The following is a 26,546-nucleotide window of genomic DNA, read 5'->3' on the forward strand; positions in this document are numbered from 1 at the left end:
TTAGGGGTGTGAAATGCACACCTGCATTTAACTTTGTAAAAATAGGACCATTCATTTCTGACATTAGAGATTCTAGGCCTCTTTTTGAGATTAAGTGGGATAATCAGAGTTATCTGTTGAACTACTTTTCTTTGGGCACTGCGCATTCTTTTTTTTTTTTTTTTTTGTCTTTTGTTGTTGTTGTTGCTATTTCTTGGGCCGCTCCCGCGGCATATGGAGGTTCCCAGGCTAGGGGTTGAATCGGAGCTGTAGCCACCGGCCTACGCCAGAGCCACAGCAACGCCGGATCGTTAACCCACTGAGCAAGGGCAGGGACCAAACCCGCAACCTCATGGTTCCTAGTCGGATTCGTTAACCACTGCGCCACGACGGGAACTCCGGCACTGCGCATTCTTAAGTGAGGTGTAAGCCAGTATCGTGTCCTTTAAGCAAATAATAAAACTAAGATGCAAAAGTAGGAGTTCCTGTTGTGGTTCAGTGGGTTAAGAACACAACATAGTGTCCATGAAGATGTAGATTCAATTCCTTGCTCATTGAGTTAAGGATCTTGCATTGCCACAAACTGTGGCTTAGGTCCAAGATGCAGCTCGGATCCAGCCTTGCTGCGGCTGTGGCGAAGGCCTGCAGCTGCCACTCCAATTTGACCCCAAGCCTGGGGAACTTCCATAAGCAGGTGCCGCTGTAAAAAGAAAAGAAAGGGGGAAAAAAGATGCAAAAGTAACTTGCCCAGGATCACACTGCTGAAAGTTGGCAGGGTCAGGAATCAAACTCGATCTGTTTTACTATAAAGCTTATGTTCTTCCACTGCTTACCAAAGAGATTTATTTATTGCAGGACAACTCTAAGCAAGGCACTTGCCCATAGGACTAATTATTCAACTCTCTCAACAGTACTTTGGTACGGTGTTATTCCCCCTTTTGTAAAGATAAAGAAACAGGTTCACAGAAGTTAGGTAACTTCCCTGAGGAAGTGTCCCCAGGTGGCGCATAGCTCTCACGTTTGGCTTCCCTTGCTGCAAGTTTTAAGAATTAGAAAGTGTGGGAGCTCCCCTTGTGAAGGAGAAACGAATACGACCCGTGTTCATGAGGATGCGGGGTTTGATGCCTGGCCTCCTTCAGTGGGTCAGGGATCCAGCGTTGCCTTAAGCTGTGGTGTAGGTCAAAGGCGGCTCTGATCCCGAGTTGCTGTGACTGTGGGTAGGCCGGCAGCTGTAGCTCGGCTTGGAACCCCTGTCCTTGGAACTTCCATTTGCCGCGGGTGCGGCCCTAAAATGCAAAAAAAAAAAAAAAAAAAAAAAAAAAAAATTAGAAAGCGCAATGCATGTGCCTGCTAGTAAACAGCAGACAGATGGGAGCAAGTATTCTACATTAGTGCACGGCTGACGCTGCATCAGAGCTGAGATGAATTCATCTGCAAAAGAGCAGCATAAGCGCGCCCAAACACCCTGGTGCAACCCACAGCTGCGGGCGAGTTTACCCAGGCCTTCGCAGACTGAGAGCGGTGCGCACGCGCACAGAAACCCTGCAAATGGAAGGCCCGAGAGGCGCCTGGGAGGTCATCCCGCCTCTAGAGGGTGCCAAGCGGGCCTGGCCAGGGTCCCCAAGCCGGGAGCCCGCTCTTTTGCTTCCACCGGGGACGCGCTGTCACTCTGGCTCCACCCCTGCTTCCTGATTAGCGTCCCGGCCCCCCGGGTGCCGGCTCTCCGCACTTAGCACTTGGGAATTCGGATTCTCTTTTCTAGGGAAAGCTTCTCCCTCTTCACCCTCGGCTTTCCCCGCAGGTGAGGCCTCCATGGAGCGGTTCCTGGCCCAGCTGTGCGGTACCAGCGCGCTGCAGCCGCTCCCAGTGTGGGAGGGGGACACCACCGGCCACTGCTTCACCCAGCTGGTGCTCAGCGCCCTGCCCCACGCGCTCCTCGCCGTGCTCAGTGCCTGCCACTGGGGCAACCCGAGGTGGGTAGAGAGGGATGCAAGACACCCGTCCATGTGTGCCTGCAGACCTCGCTCGAAACCCACGTTTCCGCGGCAGTGTAACCGAAATATGTCTGTGGGGTAGGGGCAAAAGAAGAATAAAATTTGGGCATCACCACTTTGCCACTCTGTTTTGGGTCAAGTTAACTATCTTCCCTGAGCCTCATAGCACTGTTGGAAGATTTAAATTACATAATGCGTTTAAGCATACAGTGCAGTGCCTGGCACATTTTTAAAGTCCCAATGCCATGTAGAAATCATGACTTCTGTAGATCTTCAGATGCCCAAACACAGTTGTCATGAATTGGAGGCAAAAGTGGGTGAGCAGTGTTTTGAAGCCAAAAAGATTAACATGTTCTGAAGTTGTTGGACCAGTTCCTTACCACTTCCGTCTACGAAACCTCATTGTTTCTAGGCTAAGAAAAGTATATGTATTCAAGTGGAAAAGATGTAATGGGTAGAAGAGAAGAGCAAAATCAGAACCTTAATCCTTCCTGAACTGGGGGCTATAATTTGCAGGTGCTAAACTCACCTTGATTTTATACTAATTCCTATATGGCTAGTTATGGCTAAATGTCATCTTAAGCTCTGGCTTCTGACAAGGCAGGAGGAAAGTCTAGTCTGTCTTTGGGAGTCTCTAGTCTAATGGACAGAATGTGACCCTCTCTAAGGTGATGTGGTATAGGATGGAAGCTGTAGCTCCCATTCGACCCCTGGCCTGGGAACTTCCATATGCCAAGGGTGTGGCCCTAAAAAGCAAAAACAAGGCAAAACAAAAACAAAGGAACAAAACTGACATAGTCCTTTGGGAACTCACAGTGTAAGGAGAAAACAAGAAGGTCCATCCTGTAATCCATAGAAGTTGTGGTTTTCTCGGAGTTCCCGTCGTGGCGCAGTGGTTAACGAATCCGACTAGGAACCATGAGGTTGTGGGTTCGGTCCCTGCCCTTGCTCAGTGGGTTAACGATCCGGCGTTGCCGCGAGCTGTGGTGTAGGTTGCAGACGCGGCTCGGATCCCGCGTTGCTGTGGCTCTGGCGTAGGCGGGTGGCTACAGCTCCGATTCAACCCCTAGCCTGGGAACCTCCATATGCCGCGGGAGCGGCCCAAGAAATAGCAACAACAACAACAAAAGACAAAAGACAAAAAAAAAAAAAAAGAAATTGTGGTTATCTCACTTCACTTGACAGACTTTTGCAAGTTGCTGAAGAGGGTTAGAGAGATTCACAATCTCAGACAGGAAAGAACCTCAGAGGGCATTGGATCCAGACTCCTCACTGCTCACTGTGCTGATGAGGAAAATGAGATGCAGAGAGGGAAAGAGGCTTGCCCAAGTTTCTAAGGCTGGTTTATGCCAGCTTGGAACCAGGGTACCAACCTCCAAGGGCTCGCAATGTTCTTTCTTCCATCCCCACATCTTAGGAAATAGAATTTTTTTTTTCCTTTTTATAGCTGTACCTGTAGTATATGGATGTTCCTGAGCTAAGGGTTGAATCAGAGCTGCGGCTGCCGGCCTATACCACAGCAACACCGGATCTGAGCCACATCTGTGACCTATGCTGCACCTTGCGGCAACGCCAGATCCTTAATCCACTGAGCGAGGCCAGGGATCAAACCCACATCTTCATGGACATTATGTGAGTTCTTAACCCGCTGAGCCACAATGGGAATTCCAGAAAACAGAATTATTAAAGGTTGACTTTTACCCAAATATAAACTCTTCCATATAACTGTGACTGGTGGATTTTTTTAAAGAAATCCCAAAACATTTTAATCTACAGTTAATTCTCATCCCTTAGTAGTTGTCTGTAGGAACATTCAGGGATTTTATTTTATTTTATTTTTGTAAGTAGGGTCTTCATGTTCAGTACCTTAACTCAGAATTTTTTTATTTCTGGGCAAAAGAATGATCAGAGGAGTTTCCACTGTGGCTCAGCCAGTTAAGAACCCAACTATGAGGATGTGAGTTCAATCCCTATCCTCTCTCAGTGGGTTAAAGATCTGGCATTGCCACAAACTGCAGCATAGGTAGCAGATGTGGCTCGGATCTGGCCTTGCTGTGGCTGTAGCATAGGCCAGCAGCTGCAGCTCTGATTCAACCCCTAGCCTGGGAACATCCCTATGCCACAGGTGTGGCCCTAAAAAGAAAAAGGAAAAGAAAAAAGAATGATCCGAGATGATGTAGTAGATTAGAAAATGGATTAGGTTAATCCAGGAAGAGTTCCTGGGGGAAAAAAAAAAGCCCTGATTCCAGAGTAGAGTTGGATGGAAATAAGGTATACAAGGCAGGAAAAGGAGTTGATTTCCCTCTAGCTAAATGAGTTACTGGAGGTTGGTCTGCGCTCTGGGTCCACCATGACATGCCTTCTTTTCTCTCTTCCCCCTTGTTTCCAGGAATCCAGATTGGATCCCACACCGCAGTCCCGGCTGGCGCCTCCGACTCACAGCCTCCTTCCTGCTCTCCATCTTTCCACTGCTAGACCTCCTTCCAGTCGCTTTGCCACCAGGGGCAGGCCCAGGGCCCGTAGGACTAGAGGTGCTGGCAGGGGGCATGGCGGCTGTGGCCTGGATCAGCCACAGCATGGCCCTGTGGGTGTTGTCTCATTCCCCTCATGGCCGCTCCCGGGGGCCCTTGGCCTTGGCCCTGGCTGCCTTCCTGCCAGCCCCAGCCCTAGTGCTGACCCTGCTATGGCACTGCCAACGAGGCACACTTCTGCCCCCCCTTCTCCCAGGGCCTCTCTCCCGCCTGTGCCTCATCATCCTGCAACTGGCTGTACTCTTAGCCTATGGCCTGGGTTGGGCAGTCCCTGGGAAGCCACGGGAACCCTGGGCCCAGGAGCCCCTCCTGCCTGAGGGACAGGAAGCCGAAGTAGCTGAAGATGGAGAGAGCTGGCTGTCACGCTTTTCTTACGCCTGGCTGGCACCATTGCTGGCCCGTGGGGCCCGCAGGGAACTCCGGCAGCCCCAGGACACGTGCCGCCTCCCCCGCCGGCTGCACCCAACCTACCTAGCCCATATCTTCCAGGCACACTGGCAGGAGGGGGCCCGGCTGTGGAGGGCCCTGTATGGGGCCTTTGGGCGGTGCTACTTGGCTCTTGGACTGCTGAAGCTGGTGGGGACCATGCTGGGATTCTCTGGACCCTTGCTGCTGTCCCTGCTGGTGGGCTTCCTGGAGGAGGGGCAGGAGCCACTAAGCAACGGCCTGCTCTATGCCCTGGGGCTGGCTGGTGGAGCTGTTCTGGGCGCCGTGCTGCAGAATCAGTACGGGTACGAGGTACAGAAGGTGACGCTTCAGGCACGGGGGGCTGTGCTGAACATCCTGTACCGAAAGGCATTACATCTGGGGCCCAGACGCCCTCCTGTAGGGGAGGTCCTGAACCTACTAGGCACCGACTCTGAGCGGCTCCTCAACTTCGCCGGGAGCTTCCACGAGGCCTGGGGCCTGCCTCTGCAGCTGGCCATCACCCTCTACCTGCTGCACCAGCAGGTGGGTGTGGCCTTTGTGGGTGGGCTGATCCTGGCCCTGCTGCTGGTACCTGTCAACAAAGTGATTGCCACCCGCATCATGGCCAGCAACCAGGAGATGCTCCAGCACAAGGACGCGCGGGTTAAGGTAAGGGCTGCTTGGGGTCCCTGAGTCATCCAGAGACCACCCCCACCCCCACCACCCCCAGCATCCTGGGCCCCAGGTCCTCCCCTACACTGTACCTGAGGCAGTGAGCCTGATCTAGAAGTTAAGAGCACAGACTAGAGAAAGACAGACATGAGTTCACATCCCAACTCTACCGCTTAAGGTTTGATCAATTCAGTCAAGTCACTTAACCTCCTTGGGGCTTCCTTCCCTCATCTCTACAATGAGGGTAATAGCAGCTTGCCTCAGAGCATGGTTGGGAGGATCCTATGAGATGACAAAGTGCCAGTCACAAAGCAAGCCCTAGGTAAACATGGCCCTTTAGCTCCTGCAGCCCTGAGCAGCAACAGATAGCAAGTAACCCATCTGGGGCCAAATGGGGTTTTAGTGTTAGAGCCAGGACCCCGGTCTCCTACCTCCTCATCTTGGGCACAGAGCACCCGGTAGCCACCTGTGGAGAGGCCTAGGAGGACCCCAGCTACCTCTTAGAGGTGGGCTATGGGGAACAGAGTAGGTCTCTATCCTGCCTGGGCCACCTCTAGGTATTGAGTCACTCCTGGGTTCTGCGATGATTGTGGTCTCTTTGCAGACAGGTGCCTAGAGCTTATTTGTCAACTTCTTACTGGAATGGCTGTGAGTGCTAATGGGGAGGAGGGCATCCCTGAGAGCTGAGTGTGACCTGGGGCCTTTCCCCTACCCCTGATAGCTACCAACCCCGGTGCCTCCCTGGCTTGCAGGTTGGGGATTTTTTTTTTTTCTTTTTTCTTTTGGTCTTTTTGTCTCTTTAAGGCCACACCCGCAGCATATGGAGGTTCCCAGGCTCGGGGTCCAATCGAAGCTATAGCTACTGGCCTACGCCACAGCCACAGCAATGCAGGATCTGAGCCATGTCTGTGACCTACACCACAGCTCATGGCAAGGCCAGATCCTTAACCCACTGAGCGAGGCCAGGGATCGAACCCACATCCTCATGGATGCTAGTTAGGTTTGGTAACTGCTGGGCCATGGCAGGAACTCCTGGGGATGTTTGAATGTTGGGATCCAAGGAGTTTCTCTGGCCCTTGCCCATCCGCCTGCCTGACCTGTGGTCTGGCCTCCCACACCTGCATACTCCTTTAGGACTAGTTCCCATAGCACCCAAGCCACAGGCCGGCCTGGTGACCAGCCCCTGGAGCCCACATTCTCTGGCCTTGGGAATAGTTCTTAGTCCCTCCTCAAATGAAAGAAGTGCTTTTACCCCAATATGGTGACCCCACCCCCAACACGTTCCACCAATTCATCTCTTAGGGAGGTGTCCCCAGCTGGAGCCTAGAGGGAGCTCAGAGTACCTGACAGCCTGTGCCAGGAGCCTGGGCGACTGGGCAGAGGGGCACACACATGAGCAGTGGTTCCACTTTGCACTGCCCTCTTGTCTGTGTCCCTAGCTTGTGACAGAGCTGCTGAGTGGCATTCGTGTCATCAAGTTCTTCGGGTGGGAGCAGGCGCTGGGGGCCCGCGTAGAGGCCTGCCGAGCTCGAGAGCTGGGGCGACTCTGGGTCATCAAGTACCTGGATGCGGCCTGTGTGTACCTGTGGGCTGCCCTGCCTGTCGTCATCTCCATCGTCATCTTCATCACCTATGTTCTCATGGGGCACCAGCTCACTGCCACCAAAGTAAGGCCCTGGGGCGGGGAGGGGGGGAATGGCTGTCGGAAGGTGTGGGAGGCAAGCAGCAGCACAGAGACGGCAGAGGGGTGGGGGGTGAGCTCCAGCCCTCAGTGCTGGCTGGGAAGGCCACCTTCTTTCCCAACTTGGGGGAACTTCTCTGAAGGGACCTTTCATCCAGGGCCTCAGGTGTAGAACCCTTCCCTCTGTGAAGGAACTCCTGTTTTTCCTCTCCTCTTCCTCCCTCTCCAGCTTCCAGCCAGGTCCCCTTATCCTCATTCTGAGGGCCTTGGGGGAAAAAAATTCACAATGCAGTCAGTGTTGGGCAGATCCAGGGCTGGGTCTCACCAGATGATGTTGCTACTTAGCAATTCTGAGAAGGTCTCAGGATGAACTCGGCTGGTGTGCTTATCATGGAGCAGCCTGGATCCCTGGGGGAACATCTGGAATTCCTAGGATTCTTGCAGTGGCCACCTCTGCCACCTCTAACCCAAGGATCATCCAGCCAGCCCCTCAGTTCTAGTGCTGCCCTGTTGTCCCCTCCACAGACCTGTCCACAGGGCCACCCATGGAGCAGGCCTTCAGATAATTCCCGAGCTCAAGGTCATGCTCCAGCCCCTCCCCCACCTTCAACCCTGCTCAGGTGTTCACGGCCCTGGCGCTGGTGCGCATGCTCATCCTTCCCCTCAACAACTTCCCTTGGGTGATCAACGGCCTCCTGGAGGCCAAAGTGTCCCTGGACCGGATCCAGCGTTTCCTTGACCTTCCCAACCACAACCCCCAGGCCTACTACAGCCCAGGTAATGGGAAGCTGGGGGGCAGAACCTGGCAAGGGGAGGAGGGAACTGTAGCCCCTGGGTTGCTGTACAGAGATGCTGCCAAGAGGAGCCAGAGGCAGCAGAATCCAGGCAGGGCAGGTGGCCATTTCCTAAGGGAGACTCCTCAGAGTGAGGCTGAGGCTGCATTAGCCCTGGTTGTGGATTAGAAACCCAAGTTGGAGAGTTCCCGTTGTGGTTCAGCAGGTCAAGAACACAACATAACATCTGCGACGATGTGGATTTGATCCCCGGCTTCACTCAGTGGGTTAAGGACCTGGTGTTACTGTAAGCTGCGATGTAGGTCGCTGATGTGGCTCAGATCTAGCATTGCCATGGCTGTGGTGTAGGCCTCAGCTGCAGCTCCAATTCCACCCCTAGCACCAGAAGCTTCCATGTGCCGCAGGCACAGCCATAAAAAGACGAAAAGAAAAACCCAAGTTGAGCAACTTCTTCCTTGTTCAGATCCCCCAACCGATCCAACTGCGGCCTTAGAGCTCCATGAAGCCCTGTTCTCCTGGGACCCAGCTGGAACCAGCCAGGAGACCTTCATCAGTCACCTCCAAGTGAAGAAGGTTCGTTGGTCAGATACCCCAGCAGAGTCCCCAGACTAATGAGGGACATGCAGCATCCCCAGACGAACTGGCTCTAATTACCGAGGGAAGAGCTGGTGAGCAGGTTCTAACTGGAGAGGAGATGAACCTCTTCTCCAGAGGTCATTTTGGCACCATGTCCTGCTTCAGGGCAGTCACCATCTGCCTGGTCGCCACACGGCTCACATCCACTCAGTCCAGACCAACAATTGCCCTTGTCTCTCATGTTCCCCTGGGGCTGTCGAGTTCAGACTCCAGAGCTTATCCAGCATCTCCCTGAGGCTGGGGACCTGTGGGAGAGGCCCAGCAGCCCCCTTCTCAGAGAATTTTGCAAATGGCATTGCTAATCCTCTATTTAGCCTGGTGAAAAAGAATCACACCCTGTGACTCACACCATGGCAGGCAGGCATTGTCAAAGGAACACCTGAAAGAGCATTCCTGGCAGGATGGCGACCCCTGTTCACCCAGTCCTGAATTTTCCCTCTCCCCTGACCCGAGTCCAACCCTTTGCCCTGCAGCTCAACCCATCGTTCTCCGGGGCTGCCTGCACCGCCCCTGCCACATTTGGCTCACATTTCTGGCTCAAGCTGAATGTTTTGTTTTTCCTCCTAGTTCAGGCAAGACAAGGCTGGAATTTTTCAAAGGAATTTTACTAACGTGTCAATTGGGGCTTTTTTGGATATAAGTCATAGAAACCCACTGAAGCTAGCCTAAGCCAACAAGAATTTGTAAGAAGGATATAGAGATGATTTGCGGAATCCACAGAGCAGCACATGGGCAGATCTCAGCAGCCGCCCAGAGCCAGGCCCCAACTCGCCGAGCTGCTCCTTCTGTTCCACTTCTCTTTCTCTATCTGCCTCTTCTCTCGGGGGACCTGCTCTCACCTGAGCAGAAGAGGGGCCTGCAGAGAGCCATTCCACTCACAGGCCACAGCCAGAAAGACGAAGGAGTCCCAGGAAGGGTCTCGGATTGGTCCGGTGCCCACCTGGAGACAGGTCAGCCCTGGCTGGCAGTGTGGGGGCATCGCAGACTGAGCAGGAAGCCCTATCCATTTCTCAAGAAATACATTTTCCCGTTGTGTACAGGGAGATAGCTCCATGAACGCATGAAGGGAGCACAAAGAATTTTAAACTGCAAATCGCAAAAATGGGCACCTGTGCAAAACATTGCTTTTTGCTGTGAGCTGCTGCAGGTGGACTTAGCCAGCCCCGCAGCCAGGCCCCAGAGCCAGGAGTCCTGCCCTTCCCTCCCCCCACCCTGGGGTGCCAGCCTCAGACCTTTTCTTGGAGCTTCTCAAGCAGTTTTCCTTCCATGCTCTCTGGAACACTGCTCCCCTCCAGAGGCCCTTCACACAGCGACACCGGTGCTCCTCTGAGTAGAGAATAAAACACCTTCCCCTCCCCTCTGCCCGGGGCCAGTGGGGCATCAGTCACTGAGGCACAGCTCAGCCTGAGGGGTGGGGAATTCTTTCTCTCCAGGCTAACTGGGGCCTAGAGAGGAGCCTCCATGGGGTGATGGGCAGCCCAGGCCCTCGGGAGGGACACCTGACCCTTCCTCGTATGGCTTCCCTGTAGGGGATGCTGGTGGGCATCGTGGGGAAGGTGGGCTGCGGGAAGAGCTCGCTGCTGGCCGCCATCTCTGGGGAGCTCCACAGGTAAGCAACTTCCAGCGCCCACCGCCCCCCTCGTCCTCTGCTCTGCCCTTCGCCAGCACTTACCTGGCCCCTGCTACGTAGTGGATGCCTTTTTAGAGATCCGAGATGCCAAGATGAACAATTCTCCCAAGTGGTCCATTTCTTGGGAGAATTTTCATCTGGAAAGGGGCCGGCAGTGAGAAAGGGGGTCCTCCCCGATCATCACAGCAGAGTGTTAGAGGGGCTGTGATAGTGCATGAAGGAATAAAGGGAAACGTCCGGCATCAGCTACTCTTTCAGCAAAGTGCCTGTGCAGGGGAAGGATGCCTAGAGGGACAGAGGTGGGAAGGCCCTCGTCTTTCCCCAGGAGAGTCAATGCGTGTAGAGTGGTGGCCACACATCGACCTGGGACAGCTGTTTGGCAGCAGCTAGAGACCAGTTTCTTCCTTTCCCAGTCCAGAATGGGCCTCCAGCCTTCTCAGGACCTCAGTGGCTGACAACCCAGAGAGCCATGTGACATGAAGGGGGACCCTGTGGACCAGACAGCAGTCTGAGGAAGCTTCTGGGAGGCAGGGGAGTAGGAAGCCGGTCCCCCATGCTCCTTCCCTGGCTCTCCGCAGGCTGCGTGGGCAGGTGGCGGTGTGGGAGCTGTCCAGAGGCTTTGGCCTGGCCACCCAGGAACCCTGGATCCAGTTTGCCACCATCCGAGACAACATTCTCTTTGGGAAGATGTTTGATGCTCAGCTGTACAAGGAAGTGCTAGAGGCCTGCGCCCTCAACGATGACCTCAGCGTGAGTGCCTGGCTGCCCGCTGCCCGTGTCCCTGACACCACAGGTTGGAGACATGCTGCTCTGGGACGGGGTTGCTTGTACTCAGGCATCACTCACCCAGGACTCGCTGTCAGGCTTTGGGCCTCCTGCGCTGTCCAGCTTCTGGGCAGGGCCTGGAGAGGTGGTGGTGACTGGGTGTCCCCCACAACAGCTGGGGGAAAGCTGGGGCCTCTGGGACTAGATGATTTCCTCTGAGGCCTAGCTCTCTGGAGGTCTGGCTAGTGGCTCTGGGTCAAGAGGCCTTCTCCCACCTCCCACTGGAAGGGTCAGGGTTATTGTAGAGAAGCCTGGCATGCCCAGTAGATCCCCCCACTCAGAGTGCTAAGTTGAGGGGAGACGAGAGTCCCAATTGCTCCTGTGACTTTCTGCCCAGCCCCCATGTCCCCTGCAGGACTGGCTTCAGCACTGCCCTGTCCAGGTAAATGTGAAACTGCCCTGGAACGGAGGACCTTTGACCCTGACCACGGGGCTTCTTATGTCCACTTACCATTTGTTTCTACATTAGGCATTTCCCAGGTGTCTCCTGGGTACAGGAAAGTGTCCTGGACACTGAGAAAAATGATGAATCACAAAGCTTTTTCCCTCCAGGGTCTCCATCTGGTGTACCACAGGTGCTTCCTCTGCTGTGGGGGGGCCCCTCAGCTAAGGAGACTCCTCCCGAAGCCACAGGGAGGCTCGGGGTACCTTCCTTCTCGAAAAAACTATTAAGCTGGAGTTCCCATTGTGGCGCAGTGGTAGTGAATCTGACTAGGAACCATAAGGATGGGGGTTCAATCCCTGGCCTTGCTTAGTGGGTTAAGGATCTGGCGTTGCTGTGAGCTGTGGTGTAGGTCGCAGATGCGGCTCAGATCCCATGTTGCTGTGGCTGTGGTGTAGTCCAGTAGCTATAGGTCCGATTGGATCCCTAGCCTGGGAACCTCCATATGTTGTGGGTGTGGCCCTAAAAACCAAAAAAAAAAAAAAAAAAAAAAAAAAAAGCAAAAACCATAAAGCATTCATTGAATTTGCCCATCATCATCCCTGCCAGTTAAAAAAGCACAGTGGCAAGTGTGATGGACTGGTTAGGAGTCTATATCCGTGTCCTGCTCTTCTCTAGCAGTGGAGTGACCCTGGGAAGGGTAGTTACTTGGAGCTTTGGTCTCATCTGTGAAAAGGGACCAATACCAACTTCAGAAGGTCACCATGGGGGTCAGATGCGACGCTGCCTATAAAGTGCTCCACCCACAGAAGGTGTCCAGCACGTGCTAGTTGTTGCTGGAATTGTGGTTTGTCCCCTTTGGCCCCCAACCCCAAATTCAAGTCCACTCTCCTGACTCTATGACCCCCACCATCTCTTCCCTGTGGAGGAATAGGCAATGGGGTAGAAGGTAGTGGGGAGCTCACTGACCAACACCAGGGGGCCTGTCCCGGCAGATCCTGCCTGCAGGAGACCAGACAGAGGTGGGGGAGAAGGGCGTGACCCTCAGCGGGGGACAGCGGGCCCGCATCGCCCTTGCTCGCGCCGTCTACCAGGTAAGTGAAAGATGGGGGGGGTCCAGAGCTTGGCTTGGGAGCGTGGAAGAGTGGGCAAAGGAGGGGAATGTTCATCAGCTTTGGTTTTTCCCCAGCCCCCTCCAAGCTCCTAAGGTGTTGGTCCCTTGGCCATCCTATCCCCCTTTGGCAGTTATAGCCCCTTCAAAAAGCACTATGTGGGAGTTCTTGTTGTGCCGCCGCCAAGGCAAATCCAGCTAGTATCCATGAGGATGCGAGTTCGATCCCTGGCCTCACTCAGTGAGTTAAGGATCCCGCGATGCTGTGGCTGTGGCATAGGCCGGCAGCTACAGCTCCCATTCGACCCCTAGCCTGGGAACTTCCACTTGCCACAGGTGCGGCCCTAAAAAGCATTAAATAAATGAATAAATAAAAAGTATTATGTGGCTTGAGGCACTGGGACCCGGAAAAACGGAGCACTGGCCCTGCTTGACTGTAGGGACATCTACCCTCCAGTCTGACCTTCTTTACTGCTGTAGGGGCAGGCCCCACAGTTCCTCTCCACCATCTTCTCTGACGGCCTCGAGATCATGTCCTAGGAGAGGTCTGGGTTCTGGCCAGAGGACTTGGTGCCCACAGTGCCCTCGCCTCCCCCTAGGAGAAGGAGCTCTATCTCCTCGATGACCCCCTGGCCGCCGTGGATGCAGATGTGGCCAGCCACCTGCTGCACAAGTGCATCCTGGGAGCGCTGGGCCACACCACGCGGCTGCTCTGCACCCACCGCACCGAGTACCTGGAGAAGGCTGACGTGGTGCTGCTGATGGAGAACGGGCGCCTCGTCCAGGCCGGTACTGTGGGCCACCAGGGAGGGCGAGGGAGCCATCCTCCCAGGTACGACAGATAGATTGTCGACTGTAGACTCTGCGTCTCCTCCATGTGTGGCCTGGGCCTTGTCATCATTCTGTCTAGCAGAAAACCCTCTCCCAGCTTCACAGAACTGGTGTGAAGAGCAGAGAGCAGGAGGGAAGGGATTTGGGGCACGGGTTTTGGGAACTTAGAGGTCCAGGATCTCTGAGAACAGTCTCATGTCCTCGGAGAAGAGAAAGCAGTCAGGTTTGGAACATTCATTTTACTTAAAAACAAACAGAAGCCCTGATGGATTATCATTCATCCATCCAAGGCACACGACCACCTGCAGAAACAGGCGGAAAGGAAGCTCCCCCAGAGTGTTGAGAGTTCCCTGAAGCATGAGGAGAAAGCCCAGCACTAGTGGGAGGTGACTCTGGACAGGGTGCTCAGAGGCGGCCCTGACTCTCCTGCTAGGGGCGAACATTTTCTGTCTCTACTGATGGGACTCCAGGCACGGGGGATGGACTTGATGGACGTTCTCAGGGTCTGGGGTCCAGGGCAGAGCCCCGCTGGGGAAGGTCAGGGAGGAGGTCCAAAGAGCACAGGCAGTAAGTTGGCCCACATGTTTAGAAAGGCATAGAATATACCCAGAACAGCCCCCTCCTCACCTCCCCTGCTGCCTTCCAGGGCCCCCCTCTGAGATCCTGCCATTGGTACAAGCTGTCCCCAAAGCCTGGGCTGAGGATGGACAAGAGTCTGACCCAGGTATGGCCCAGGGGCGAGAGGAAAGGGCCTGCACTTTGCCGGCACACTTGCAGAGAGCTCTTTCTACAAAGCCTGCTTGCCCCTTGGGTTTTCAGCCGTCATCTTGCAAACCTAATCCCCTCTGCCCACCTCCCCGATCCTTGCAGCCACAGCCCAGTCAGTACAGACCCCAGAGAAGACAAAGGAGGGGCTGGATGTGGAGGGGAGCACGTCTGACCGCCTGCTGCAGGACGAAAGCAAGAAGGAGGGCGCCGTGGCCTTCCATGTGTACCGGGCGTACTGGAGAGCCATGGGCCCGGGCCTGGCCCTCGCCATCCTCTTCTCTCTGCTCCTCATGCAAGGTAGGCAGAAACCCTGCTGCTCTTATCCCACCATAGCCTGTTGCCTAGGTCCCCATCACCTTGTGCTAATCGTCACCTTGTATAAAGCCCAGAGACCCACCGGGCGTGGGCAACAGCTGGGGGCAAGAGGCATGTCCCCAGTTCCGAGAATCCCAGGGACCATGGGTGTGCTCCATAGCCATCTCTTGATCTGCTCCCAGGGCTAGGAGCCCCATCCGGCAAATCCCAGACCATGCTCTCCCCAGATCTGAAGGGTGACGGGCCCGGAAAAGAAGCGCACACCAGGGAGGATGTGCGTGGTGCACGGTGCCGAGGGTGGGGGGTGAAGGAGGGTAGACCCAGAGGCAAGGGCGGAGGAAGGGGGGCTTTGAATAGAAGGGAGATTGAGCCTGGCAGCTTTCTTCTTCCCATCCCCACCCAGCCACCAGGAACGCCGCGGACTGGTGGCTCTCCCACTGGATCTCTCAGCTGAAGGCAGCCAAGAATAACTCCCAGGAGGCGCCAGCCCCTAGCAGTCTGAACTCTGAAGGGCTGCTCTCTGCCCAGCTGCTCCTCTTCTCCCCTGGAAGCCTCTAGTGAGTGGCCAGGGCTGGGCACAGGCCTGGGGCTCTCAGGGTGGTTGCCAGGCAGGGAGCAAGGGGTGGGGGGGCTAGTGTTCCAGGGCCTGTGTCGTCTGGAGGGTGGGGAGAGGTGGTGTGGGGGTGGGGAAGGGACCCCTGAGTGGCCCCACTTTTGGTTACCCACAGCCCCCTCCCCACCACCCAGCACCTCGGTGTTGCCACTGCCCAAAGCTGCCCCCAATGGCTCCTCAGACATCCGTTTCTACCTCACCGTGTATGCGACCATTGCTGGTGTCAACTCCTTCTGCACCCTTCTCCGGGCAGTGCTCTTTGCGGCGGGCACCCTCCGAGCAGCCGCCACCCTGCATCGCCGCCTGCTGTGTAGAGTCCTTATGGTGAGGGGACAGGGGCGTGGGGGTGGCCTGGGGGCTCCACCCAGTACCTGGGCTCCACTGGGGGCCCATCCCACCCCCTGGTCCCCAGGAGAAAACAGCCTCTCACAGATGGGTACGGCACATGACACCTTGGGACCTGGAGAGGCTGAGAGCAGAGCAGCTGCCTGGGTTCAAACCCAGTTAGTTAAGCCGATAGCTTTCTCATCTGTAAAGGGGGCAGAGAGAACCTTCCTCAGTCACTTCCATTTGGGGCTTAAGCTCAGAAGGCTGAGTTCATCACCCCTTAGTTCATGTGAGGTCCCTTTTTTATTTATTGCCCCATCCCTTTTTATCTGCAAACCCTGTTTTCACGTCCCCTCCTTTCCTTGATAAGCAACCATTCTAGGTGGGTTTAATATGTATCTTTTTTGCAAAATGCCTCTATTTTGTGTGCACGTGGCTTTATAAATGACATCCCTTTCCTTAGTTTTTATTTAGAGCTCTTTCTAAAATCCACCCCGTTGCTGTGTGCAGTTCTAATCTGTTGCTTACCCTCTGGTTCCTTATGAGGATTAATTAGTCCCTGGAAGGGCTCGGGATAGTGCCGTGCACACAGTAAGTGCTCAGTTAGCAGTTATTGTTAACAATGCTGTTGTTCTTACAAAGCCCTTACTTGCCCATTATCTTCCTAGGGCCACTTTATAACCCTGTGAGGTAGGTACTGTTATTCCCATTTTACAGATGAGGAGACAGGCTCTGAGAGGGTACATGACCTGGGCAAGCCGAGTTCTGTGGCCATGAACCCAGGACCATGTCCCTTGCCATTCAGGGAGCAGCTGCACCCACCTGCCCACATCTTCAGGCCATGATGAATTAACTTCTCCTGAGCAGGCAGTAGAAGGTGCTTCAGCGAGTCCTTTGACTTCATGCCCTGCCTTAAGATAGTACTGATCCCCAAGTAATGGCAAAGAGTTGGGGGACAGGGAAGGTGGGAAAAGGGGAAGGGTTGTCTTTGAGATGACACCTTCCAACAGTAAGTAGTCTAAATAGCTGGCAACTACTGACCTCTTGGCACATAGCCGGCAGACTGTACTAAGCTCCTGCCTGCTGTCAGCATGGCTTCAATCCTGCTCAGCCCAGTGAGGTTGCGGTTCCATTACTGTCTTCCTTCTTGAGATGAGGGATGGGGGTCTTGAAGAAATTAAGCCCTTGCCTGGGGTCTCATGTCTGGTAAGTGGCAACGCTGGAATCCAAGGAGCAGTCTGACTCCAGAACCTCAGCGTTTCACCATGAGAGGTTACTGACTCAAACCACTGCCCTCATACCCTGTCCAGCCGTGAGGTCAGGATGCGTGCCCTGACATCTAACTAAAGCTCACTCGTGGCCTGAAATCCCCATCTTCTGGAGGGAGGTGAGCTTCCCTTGAAAGCACAGAGGTAGAGGGATGGCTAGCATGGCCTCTCAGGGAAGAGGCTCTGCCTTCCTTCCCTGGGCTATTCTTCCTCCAAGCTCCTCCAGCCCCTCCTCAGTGTCCCCAAACCTTGGAGAACACCTGACTCCTTTCCTATTCTCTACCTTGGGCCTTCGTCCCCAGCCCCACCTCCCCGCTGGGGCTGCCCCCATTGCTTTTCCCCAGGCCCTGCCTTTGCCCAGCCTCACCCCTTCTCCCAGGCACCAGTGACTTTCTTCGACTCCACACCCACGGGCCGGGTCCTCAACCGCTTCTCCTCTGACGTGGCCTGTGCGGATGACAGCCTGCCCTTCATCCTCAACATCCTCCTGGCCAACACGGCGGGGCTGCTGGGCCTCCTAGTCGTGCTGGGCTCCGGCCTGCCCTGGCTGCTGCTGCTGCTGCCACCCCTGAGCGCCATCTACTACCGTGTGCAACGCCACTACCGAGCATCCTCGCGGGAGCTGCGGCGCCTGGGCAGCCTCACCCTGTCCCCTCTCTACACCCACCTGGCCGACACCTTGGCTGGCCTCCCTGTGCTCCGGGCCGCCGGGGCCACCTACAGGTGCGTGAGGTCTGCCTCTTCCGGTCCAAGCCAGGGGAGTAAGGTGCTGGGGGGAGGGGAGGAGAGGGACCCCTGAGAACAGGGGGTCTCGGGTCTCTTGAGAAGAGAAGGGTGGGTGAGGGCACTAGGGGAAAGAGGAAAGAAACAGCAAACGGGGAGGGCGAGGCCGAGCAGACCCCGCATGAAAGAGCACGTTGGCTTGTCTACCCCTGAGGTGGGGCCCCTGGGTGTACAGATACGCTCCTAGGAGGCATCCTGCAGAGAAGAGTGTGTGCGGGTCAGTGCTGCTGTGGAGTGACCTCGCTTCCCTCTCCAGGTTTGAGGAGGAGAACCAGAGGCTCCTGGAGCTCAACCAGAGGTGCCAGTTTGCCTCCAGTGCCACCATGCAGTGGCTGGACATCCGGCTACAGCTCATGGGGGCCACCGTGGTCAGTGCCATTGCAGGCATCGCCCTGGTGCAGCACCAGCAGGGCCTCGCCAACCCAGGTGCTGCCCCAGGACCCTTCACTCTCACTTCAGAAGTGGGTTATTCCCAGCGCTGCCCCAGACCTCTTCCTACACTGGCCCCCAGCGTTTTCACCTCCTGCCCAGGGTTCTCTGTGAAAATGTATTATAATTCCCATCACCCCCATTTTAGAGTCGAGGAAACTGGGTCTCTCACCCAGGAGTCCCTCCCCAGATGGTGGTGGACCTGGGACTAGCACCAGTCTGATCTTTGCCCTTTCCTGCTCACCCCCAGCCCCAGCACTTAGCACCCTGACCCCACCCACCTGCCTTCTACTTGTCATCCCTTGCAGCCTCTCCAGGCCCACCACGCACCCCTCAGCATCCAGCTTCCTGTGGGCCTGGTCTGTGTTCTGCATCTTCCTGCTTCAGGGCTGGCTTCCTTTAAATGCCCACGGTGCACAGCTCCGGATTCTTCTGTTCTGCCCACTCCTCCCCACACGCCTCCCAGCATCCACGCCTCCCCTAGCGCTGGTGTTCCCCTCGCCCAGGTCTGGTGGGCCTGTCGCTATCCTACGCCCTGTCCCTGACGGGCCTGCTCTCGGGGTTGGTGAGCAGCTTCACGCAGACAGAAACCATGCTCGTGAGCGTCGAGCGGCTGGAGGAGTACTCCTGTGACCTGCCCCAGGAGCCCCGGGGCCAGTGGCCGCAGGTAGCCTGCACCCCCACCCCAGCCTGGGTGCTGGAATCCTGAGGGACCCTCCTGAGGGCCCCAGCATCCCCCTAGTTCCTTTCCTTGTGTCCTTACCATCCTCCTCAGCTCCTCTGATGTCCCCTGTGACATCCCTATTCTTTATGTCCATCCTCCCATCCCGCCTACACTGTCCTCGTTCCCCCATGTCTCCCCCCACACCCTCCATCCGTCATTCCTCTCCCTTCCTTCCACTCTCCAACCCGCCCCTCCTTATTCCTCCCCTTCTCACCCATCTCCCTCCCTCTCCCACCCACGGGCCCCACCAGCTGGGCATCAGCTGGCTGAGCCAGGGGAGCGTGGAGTTCCAGGATGTGGTGCTGGTGTACCGGCCAGGGCTGCCCAACGCCCTGGATGGGGTGACCTTCCGCGTGCAGCCTGGAGAGAAGCTGGGCATCGTGGGCCGCACGGGCTCCGGCAAGTCTTCCCTGTTGTTGGTGCTCTTCCGGCTGCTGGAGCCCAGCTCCGGGCGAGTGCTGCTGGACGGCGTGGACACAAGCCAGCTGGAGCTGGCCGAGCTCAGGTCTGGGGGATAGAGTGGAGGGGACCAGATTATTGGCCCTTGGAGAAAGGCCTAGCTAGGAAGCCTTTACATAAACTCAGGGCAGCCAGGGCCAATCAGGAAGCAAGACGGAGGATGTGACAAGCAGGCAAGGAGAGGGACCTCCCAGTGCTCAGGTCCAGATTCATGGCTGTGGTCTTAAGGTTTTCACCTTCCCAGCTTCATCCTGTACTTCCCAGCACATACCCTCCACTCCAGACCACCAGTCACTCTCCTGAATCAGAGCCTCCCAGGTGCTATGCCCTCAGGCTTGGCAAGTGGTGCTTGGGACAGCTGGAGACCTGGACCAGTTGCCCTTGACCACAGGTGGCCTCATCTGGAGCTAAACACCCCCACCCCCACCCACCACGTTACCCTTAGTGCCATTTTCTCTGAGTTCCATGACATGAAAAAAAGGTAGAGAAACTCTGTCCTAAAACTCATTGCTGATCCCAGGCCCTGTCCCTCCTGTCTTCTCTTCTAACCCATGGTGGTCTGACCTTAGAGCTTGACCGTGTAACTCCTCGGGACCCAATTTCAGGCCTACTTCCAACTCTGAAGCATCCACTACCCAGTCAAACTCTGGTCATTCCTTGCCAGCCACTGCTGTCCCAGTGACGGCTGGAGTCAGTGCCACACAGTTTAGCTCATGCTTGTTCTGGGTTTTTTGGTTCCTCAGTGAGATGTAAGCTCCTTAAGGACAGAGTCTAGGCCTTTGGCTTCTTTAGCATTCCTCGTAGCTCTGGCACAATTCTCAGTACATGGCTGACCAAGAGAGGAGCAAAGTGGGGGCTGTGTTCAAGTCTTATCCCCAAGCTTTCCTGAGGTCCTCTTCCTACAGCTAAAACCTATGCTGGAAGCAGAAGTGGCCACATCTCCAGCCTAGACTCCCTGTCCTGCCTCCCCTGATCCCTCAGATCCCAGCTGGCCATCATCCCCCAGGAGCCCTTTTTGTTCAGTGGGACCGTTCGGGAAAACCTGGATCCCCGAGGCCTGTATGAGGACAGAGCCCTGTGGCAAGCCTTGGAGCAGTGCCACTTGAGTGGGGTGCTCAGATCTATGGGTGAGTGCTAGGTCCTAGCCTGTGTGGTGGCAGGAGGAGTGAGCAGGGCAGGGGCAAGAGGAGGCTGGAACCCGGGAGCTCTGATGCTGTGCTTTGCAGGTGGTCTGGATGCTGAGCTGGGTGAGGGGGGCCGGAGTTTATCTCTGGGGCAGAGGCAGCTGCTGTGTCTGGCCAGGGCTCTCCTCACAGATGCCAAGGTAAGATGAGAGGAGGGGATATTCAAGAGGGCCAGGAAGAAGGCAAGGGACACGTCAGGGGTGGAGGTGAGGAAGCGGCTCCAGGAGAGGTCTCAAGGGATCCAGTCAGCTTTCCTTGTAGAGCTGGAAGTGGGGAGCTGTGGGCTGATCTGGGCCGGGCCAGGACGTGGGCGCCAGTGCCTAGGCAGCAGCCACAGCTAATTCTCTTCTCCCCTCCTCCTCCCAACCCTCTCCAACATTCCAGATCTTGTGTATCGATGAGGCTACAGCGAGTGTGGACCAGAAGACAGACCAGCTGCTCCAGCAGACCATCTGCCAACGCTTTGCCAACAAGACAGTGCTGACCATTGCCCACAGGTGTGCCCAGAGTGAGACCCTAACCAGGGGCTCTGAGGTCACGGACTCAGAGCTTCCCTTCCTTTGAGGGACCCAGGGCTGGTGCTCTGGAGATTCCAACCCCTATGTGTCTCAGCTCTTCATTCTTCAGGCACCAACCTAGGCCCTTTGCAGTCCATTGTCTGCAGAGCCAGGGGCTGAAACCCGTGGGGCCAGCGGGTGCTGTCCAGGGTGGGAGAGGAGGGAAAGAGGGTCAGCTTTCTTCGGGGCACCGTCCTCCAGCCCCGAGCTCACCACCCTCTCCCATGCAGGCTCAACACAATCCTGAACTCAGACCGGGTGCTGGTGCTACAAGCGGGGAGGGTGGCAGAGCTGGATTCCCCTGCCGCCCTGCGTAGCCAGCCCCACTCGCTGTTCCAGCAGCTGCTGCAGAGCAGCCAGCAGAGAGCCCGCCCCCTTCCCTGAGGGCCCCAAGCCTCGACCCCAAGGGCCTCCCTCTGGCCCCCCTGCTGCAGGGCAGCGCAGGGACAACACCACTTGTTTACAGTCTCTTCTGTGGCTCTACCTCTCCCTCACTTCCGCAGAGGGGACAAGGGTACAAACTACTCCCCCTGGGTGCAGGGTCCCACGGCTGCCCCAGAAGCTGCCCTCTGCTCTGGGCCTCTTGCATCTGGAACTCCAGGCAGGTTTTTCTGGCAAAGGCGCCCACGTGCACTTCTGTAGTTTTATTTGATAAAATTCCCATCTTACATTCTGTGTGTTAAAAAAATAATATTTCTGGCATGAGGCTGAGGTCCCTCAGTGTGTGCGCCCCAGCTGAGGGGTGGTGAGAAAAGACCACTCCAGTCCGAGCAGCAGAGGAGGTGAAGGAGGGGGCCGAAAAGCCCCCACCTGCATCACAGGGCTGTAGTCTTACCGGGCTCGGGGGGCAGGTCGGGTGGCAGGGGGAGCCCCGCTGGCAGCATGCTAACCTGGCACTCCTGGTCCTGGCGCGCCGGGGCATAGTGTGGGGCAGGGTAGCAACAGGGTCCGGGGGGGCAGACACCCCGGCGCCAGGCCCTCAGGGTCAGCAACACCGTGGACAGGACCAGGGTGGCGGTGACCGCCCCAAAAACCACCACAGCCACCAGGCTGGACTTGCCCAGCCCGGCCTCTTGCCTCCGCACCACCTCCTTCACGGAGATGCGCAGCAGACCGGCCCCTGCGCTGTGGGGGATGGGCCCCGTGGCTGGCACCACGACGGCTAAGGTGGGCCCCGGGGGGATGTCTGCTGTGGTGGCAGGATCTGGGACGGGTAAGACCAGCTCACAAGTCTTGCCCCCATAGCCACTGGGGCAGAGACAGTCAAAGTCATGGACACGGTCCCGACAGCGGGCCCCTCTCTGGCATGGGCGGCTGGCACAGTCATCCAGGTTGATGGTGCAGAAGCGTCCAGCAAAGCCCTCAGGGCAGAGGCAGGAGAAGCGGTTGATGCCATCCAGGCAGGTGGCGCCGTTGGCACAAGGCCGCATCAGACAGTCATCCACGTTCACCTCACAGTGGGCCCCAACGAAGCCCGCCAAGCAGCGGCACGTGTAATTGAGGGCAAAGCCCTGGTCATCCTGGCACTGCCCGCCATTCCGGCACGGGGAGCTTGGGGGAGGAGGAGAGAGCGTTCTGATGCCACCTGCAGGGTAGCCGGGGTTGACATCCTAATCACTGCCACACACACCCCTTCTAACAATGTCACCTTGAGCCACTCTCTCTGAGCCTCAGATGCCTCATTTTAAAAACAGAATAAGGGCAGTACCCAGCTTCCCAAATTGTGAGAGTGAAATGAGATAATCTGAGGTCAGGCAGGTAGCAGAGGGCCTGGCCCAAAGGCGAGGCTCAGGGCAAGCGTACTATTATTATCCTGCAGGCTCCCAGGCCTGAGGCAGAAACAAGGACAAGTCCAGCCCTGTGGGCCCACCTCAATCACCACGAGGCACGAGGCTCCGTGTGGAACAACTTTAGGGGCTGAACTCCAGCTTTCCTGGGAGGATGGAGGGGAGTCCTAGGCCTCAGCCTCCCCAGCCAGGACAGTCACACATTGATGTGTTACACCTCCAGCCCCTGCACATTTTTGTCGTTGGAGAAATGGCTCAGATGATACCAAAAAAGTTTTAAAACCCATGGTCACTCTGGCAGCCTGGGGTTTTATCCTCAGGTGCCGGGACTTCTTCCTTTTTTTTTTTTTTTTTTTTTTTCTTTCTTTAGGGCCACACCTGCAGCACATGGAAGTTCCCAGGCTAGGGGTCAAATGGGAGCTGCCACTGCTGGCCTGCACCACAGCCAGAGCAGTGCCAGATCTGAGCCACATCTGAGACCTACACCAGATCCTTAACCCACTGAGCGGGGCCAGTGATCGAACCCACATCCTCATGGAGACTAGTTGGGTTCATTTCCACTGTGCCACAACCTAACTCCCCATGTGGGGACTTCTGACCTTCAGCCCTAATGCTTCCCCACCACCCTCTCAACAGTCCTCTCTCCTCCGGCACCAGATTCTCATCTAATCTGGGGCCAGCACTCACCCCGCCTGCTCACAGGGTCCCTCCTTGCGCTCGCAGTCACGCCCATGGAAGCCTGGTGGGCACACACAGTGGTACTCGCCGCCCCCATCATATATGCACTGGCCTCCGTTCCGGCAGGGGGACTGCGTGGTACAGACGTGCTCATCTGGAGAGGAGATCAGGAGGGCTCTGGAAAGCTCCTCACGTCTGGCACCCAGACCTGCCCAGGCCCCACCCAGAGCTCTGTGGGTGTGTGGCTCATACTACAATCCCACCATGCAGTGGGGGAAAACAATAACACTGGATTCGGAGTCAGGAGGCACGCCGCCCTGGCACTGTTAGTCCATCTCAAAGTGCCTTTGGGCACGTTGCATCTTGCCTGTAGCTCTCAGTTTCCTCATCTGTAATAAGAGTACAGTTTTCCACAGCTGCCTTGCCTACCACATGGGGTTGTGTTGAGGACCAATTCAGAAGACAGGTATAAATTCTAAAATTATAAAATACTATGTATTTGAGAATTTGAGCCGGACACAAGAGGCACTGGATGGTCTCCCAAGACACATGGGGTCTCCAGCCCAATAGCTACCCGCTCTACTCCCTTACCTTTGTCACAGAACTTGCCCGCCCAGCCACTGTGACAGATGCACTGCCAGGGCTGATGGCAAGTACCGTGTTGGCAACCGGGCATCCTCACACAGCGCTCACAGTGCAGCCCCTCCCAGCCTGGGTCACACCTGATGGGGAGAAGCACAGGGTCAGGGTTCTGGGTAAAAGGATGCGAAGAAATGGAGGAAGCAAGATCAGAGCTTTAAGGAAACAGGGGACATATGATAGCCTCTAAGGGAAAGCGGGTCCATCCCAGGAAGACGAAGGGCCGTGCAGGGTCACAGGACGCGTATATGGAATCAGACATCAGCTTTCAAGTCTTGGTTCTGCGCTTTGTCTAACCTTTCTGAGTCTCAGTTTTCTCATCTGTCAACTGGGGATACACCTGGCAGGGATGTGTTGAGAAAGAAATTAAGTAATGCCCCCAACACCATTCCTGGAATGTCTGAGGTACTTAGAAACAATTGTTCCAAAAGAGTGACCTTGAAAGGTCATTAGGACTGTCTTCCCATCCTGATTCCAGGGCAAAGGCCCAGCCTACTTAGCAGAGTCTCAAACACCCCCAGCCCCTCCAGCCTATTGCCTTGTCAGCTCATTTCCTTATGTCCAGACCCACTTTCCTCCTGCTACAGAATTTGCCCACCCCCCACCCCAGTGAGTCAATTACATTCATCAAGAAAGATCTTCTTTCATAAGTGCTTCTCCCCAGTAACCCCGGCAACAGCCTTTCTTTTCCAGGCTAAACCAATTTTCTTTATATCTTTCCTTTATCTCCCACTTTCCTCATGGCTCCCAGTCTCCATCCTCCCTCAAGCTTCAGCTCTTTCTCCCGGTACCTTGAAGAGAAATGTTGCAGAATTCCTGGATCAGACTTGGGAGAGTAAAGGTGGGAAGCCAGAAGCTACAAGAGGCAAAGGAGAGGCAAGGCAAAGGGGTAGGGGGGGCAGGGGCGGGGCTAGCCCATCTGCCCTGCCTGTCCCATGCATGAGGGGACTGGGAGTGAGAAGTAGGGACTTAACCCGTTGGACATTCTGACATTCTCCTCTGGGGCAGCTTGACCTGGTTGTGGGTGCGGAGGCCTGAGACGAGGAGCAAAGGGTTTGGGAGCACGTGCTCCGGAGAGGTACCTGCAGGAGCCGTCAGGCGCACAGCAGCCGTGGGCCAGGTCACAGTGAGAGCTGCAGTCATCGGCTACAAGAGATTGATGTGGAAGGGGTAAATCCGAGGTCAGGGTTCGGCTGCCTGAGATGCAGGGCTGGGGAAAGGAGTCAGAGTCCCAGCGATTGGGTGGGTTCAGCTTTGGAGCAGGACAGAACAGAGACTTATCCCATTCCAAAGGGACGGTCCTGGTGTCGCCAACCCCGCAGGTCGGAGCGGCTGCAGTGCCATCTCTGGCCAGCAGAGGTCAATCGCCGGACAGGGCCAAGACCTGAGCCCGGGGGAGCGCTCACCTCGGACAGGCTTTACGGGTGCCGCCAGGATGCACAACAGGCACACGAGATGTAGGCAGCGGCAGCCGCTGGGCATGGTCAGCGCCAGCCCCAGGAGGGACGGTCGGATGGGCCGCCGGATGTGCGGACACCTGTGGGACAGCACAGGCTGGGAGGCGGCCAGACGCAAAGATAGAGGCACGGATTCCGGTTCCGAGTGACAGTAGCTCAGCGGGGAGAGGGGAGTCCAGATAGAAGAAGGGGGTGGGGGCAGCAGGAGGGCGGGGCGGGAAAGGTTTGAGGAGGCGAGGCGACCGCAGACAGGAACCATGAGAGGGCTCTGTGGTAAGGGGGTGAAGGATGGGCAGTGCAGAGCGAGATCAGGGCGCAGGAGGAGCCGGGGGCGGGGGTGGGGACAGCGCGAAGAGGCTACCTCGAGCACGAAGGCGACGCGGGGGCCGGTTCCCGGCATCGAGCAGTCTCCACCCCCCACCCCCGACTCCCCGCAGGACTTGTTCCCACGTCCCCTTCCTATCTCCCCGGTCGCGGCGCCAGGCCTGAGATCCCCAGAGCGCTCCCAGCCCAGCGCGCCCCTGCCCTCTCGGTTCTTACCTCGGGCTGGGAGGCGGCGCGCCCCGGGGCGCAGAGCGAGGCTGGATCCGACGGATTCCGCAGAGGGGCCGGGCGGGGGCGCGGGGCCGCCCCTAGCGGGCCGCGGGGCCAGGCGCCGAGGCAGCTGCCAAGCAAGCGGAGCGCTGGGGAATCTGGGGCTCAAGACGACCCGGAGCGGCGGCGGCGGCGGCTCCTTGCACGCGTTCAGGCCGCTTGCCAGGGGCGGCGTGTGCCGGCGGGGCCCGCCTCCCCACTCCTCTCCTCTGCTGCCGCCGGCCCGTCCCCCACCCGCCCGCGCCCGGCGCCCACCCCCGGCGACGCACAGTGCACACCCGCCCCGGAGCCCACCCCTCCCTCCGGGCCTCGCGCTCCCCTGGGCCCCCACCCTCCGCAGCCACCCCACTTTTCCGAACCTCGCTCTCTCCGATGGAAGGAGGAAATTGTGGGAGTCTAAATGGGAGCAGACTGTAAAGGGTCGGCCAGTTGTGCGCAGCCGTTATCCTCCATCTCGCATCTCCGCTTTCACGACCCGCGCCGCTCACTC

General features: G+C 56.7%; 2 protein-coding genes across 6 annotated transcripts; one reads left to right on the forward strand and one right to left on the reverse strand.

Moving 5' to 3' along the window:
- ABCC10 (ATP binding cassette subfamily C member 10) lies at positions 1,634-21,603 on the forward strand. 3 transcript variants are annotated; one of them, XR_002345741.1, is made up of 21 exons: positions 1,634-1,952; positions 4,363-5,581; positions 7,024-7,251; positions 7,886-8,042; positions 8,523-8,632; positions 10,225-10,304; positions 10,904-11,075; positions 12,528-12,626; positions 13,243-13,432; positions 14,121-14,198; positions 14,345-14,539; positions 14,961-15,114; positions 15,305-15,494; positions 17,145-17,488; positions 17,805-17,974; positions 18,484-18,644; positions 18,953-19,206; positions 20,066-20,287; positions 20,387-20,484; positions 20,729-20,841; positions 21,132-21,603. XR_002345741.1 is itself a non-coding variant. In XM_021098753.1 (21 exons), exons 1-21 carry the CDS (start codon positions 1,792-1,794, stop codon positions 21,283-21,285), a joined length of 4,473 nt encoding a protein of 1,490 aa, XP_020954412.1. In that variant the 5' UTR covers positions 1,635-1,791; the 3' UTR covers positions 21,286-21,574. The 3 variants fall into 3 exon arrangements, 2 of the variants coding, with proteins under 2 accessions (XP_020954412.1, XP_020954413.1); XM_021098753.1 differs by having other exon boundaries at positions 1,635-1,952; positions 20,142-20,287; positions 21,132-21,574; XM_021098754.1 differs by having other exon boundaries at positions 1,637-1,780; positions 20,142-20,287; positions 21,132-21,574.
- Positions 21,531-26,546, reverse strand: DLK2 (delta-like 2 homolog (Drosophila)). Of its 3 annotated transcripts, XM_005666030.3 has the most exons (7): positions 26,416-26,546; positions 26,003-26,126; positions 25,412-25,542; positions 25,088-25,151; positions 23,958-24,088; positions 23,376-23,520; positions 21,531-22,452 (listed from the first exon to the last, which is right to left on the reverse strand). In XM_005666030.3, exons 3-7 carry the CDS (start codon positions 25,485-25,487, stop codon positions 21,717-21,719), a joined length of 1,152 nt encoding a protein of 383 aa, XP_005666087.1. In that variant the 5' UTR covers positions 25,488-25,542; positions 26,003-26,126; positions 26,416-26,546; the 3' UTR covers positions 21,531-21,716.

Source organism: Sus scrofa, chromosome 7, assembly GCF_000003025.6.
Source record: "Sus scrofa isolate TJ Tabasco breed Duroc chromosome 7, Sscrofa11.1, whole genome shotgun sequence".
Lineage (NCBI taxonomy): Eukaryota > Metazoa > Chordata > Mammalia > Artiodactyla > Suidae > Sus > Sus scrofa.

Coding starts and splice junctions, on each gene's coding strand:
- ABCC10 (XM_021098753.1), top strand. CDS start 1,792: ATGGAGCGGTTCCTGGCCCAGCTGTGCGGTACCAGCGCGCTGCAGCCG. Junction 1,953..4,362: donor TGCCACTGGGGCAACCCGAG/GTGGGTAGAGAG, acceptor CCTTGTTTCCAG/GAATCCAGATTGGATCCCAC. Junction 7,252..7,885: donor ACCAGCTCACTGCCACCAAA/GTAAGGCCCTGG, acceptor AACCCTGCTCAG/GTGTTCACGGCCCTGGCGCT.
- DLK2 (XM_021097971.1), bottom strand. CDS start 25,862: ATGCCGGGAACCGGCCCCCGCGTCGCCTTCGTGCTCGAGGTAGCCTCT. Junction 24,089..25,087: donor GCGCCTGACGGCTCCTGCAG/GTACCTCTCCGG, acceptor TCTCCCCATCAG/GTGTGACCCAGGCTGGGAGG. Junction 23,521..23,957: donor GGGCAAGTTCTGTGACAAAG/GTAAGGGAGTAG, acceptor TCTCCTCTCCAG/ATGAGCACGTCTGTACCACG.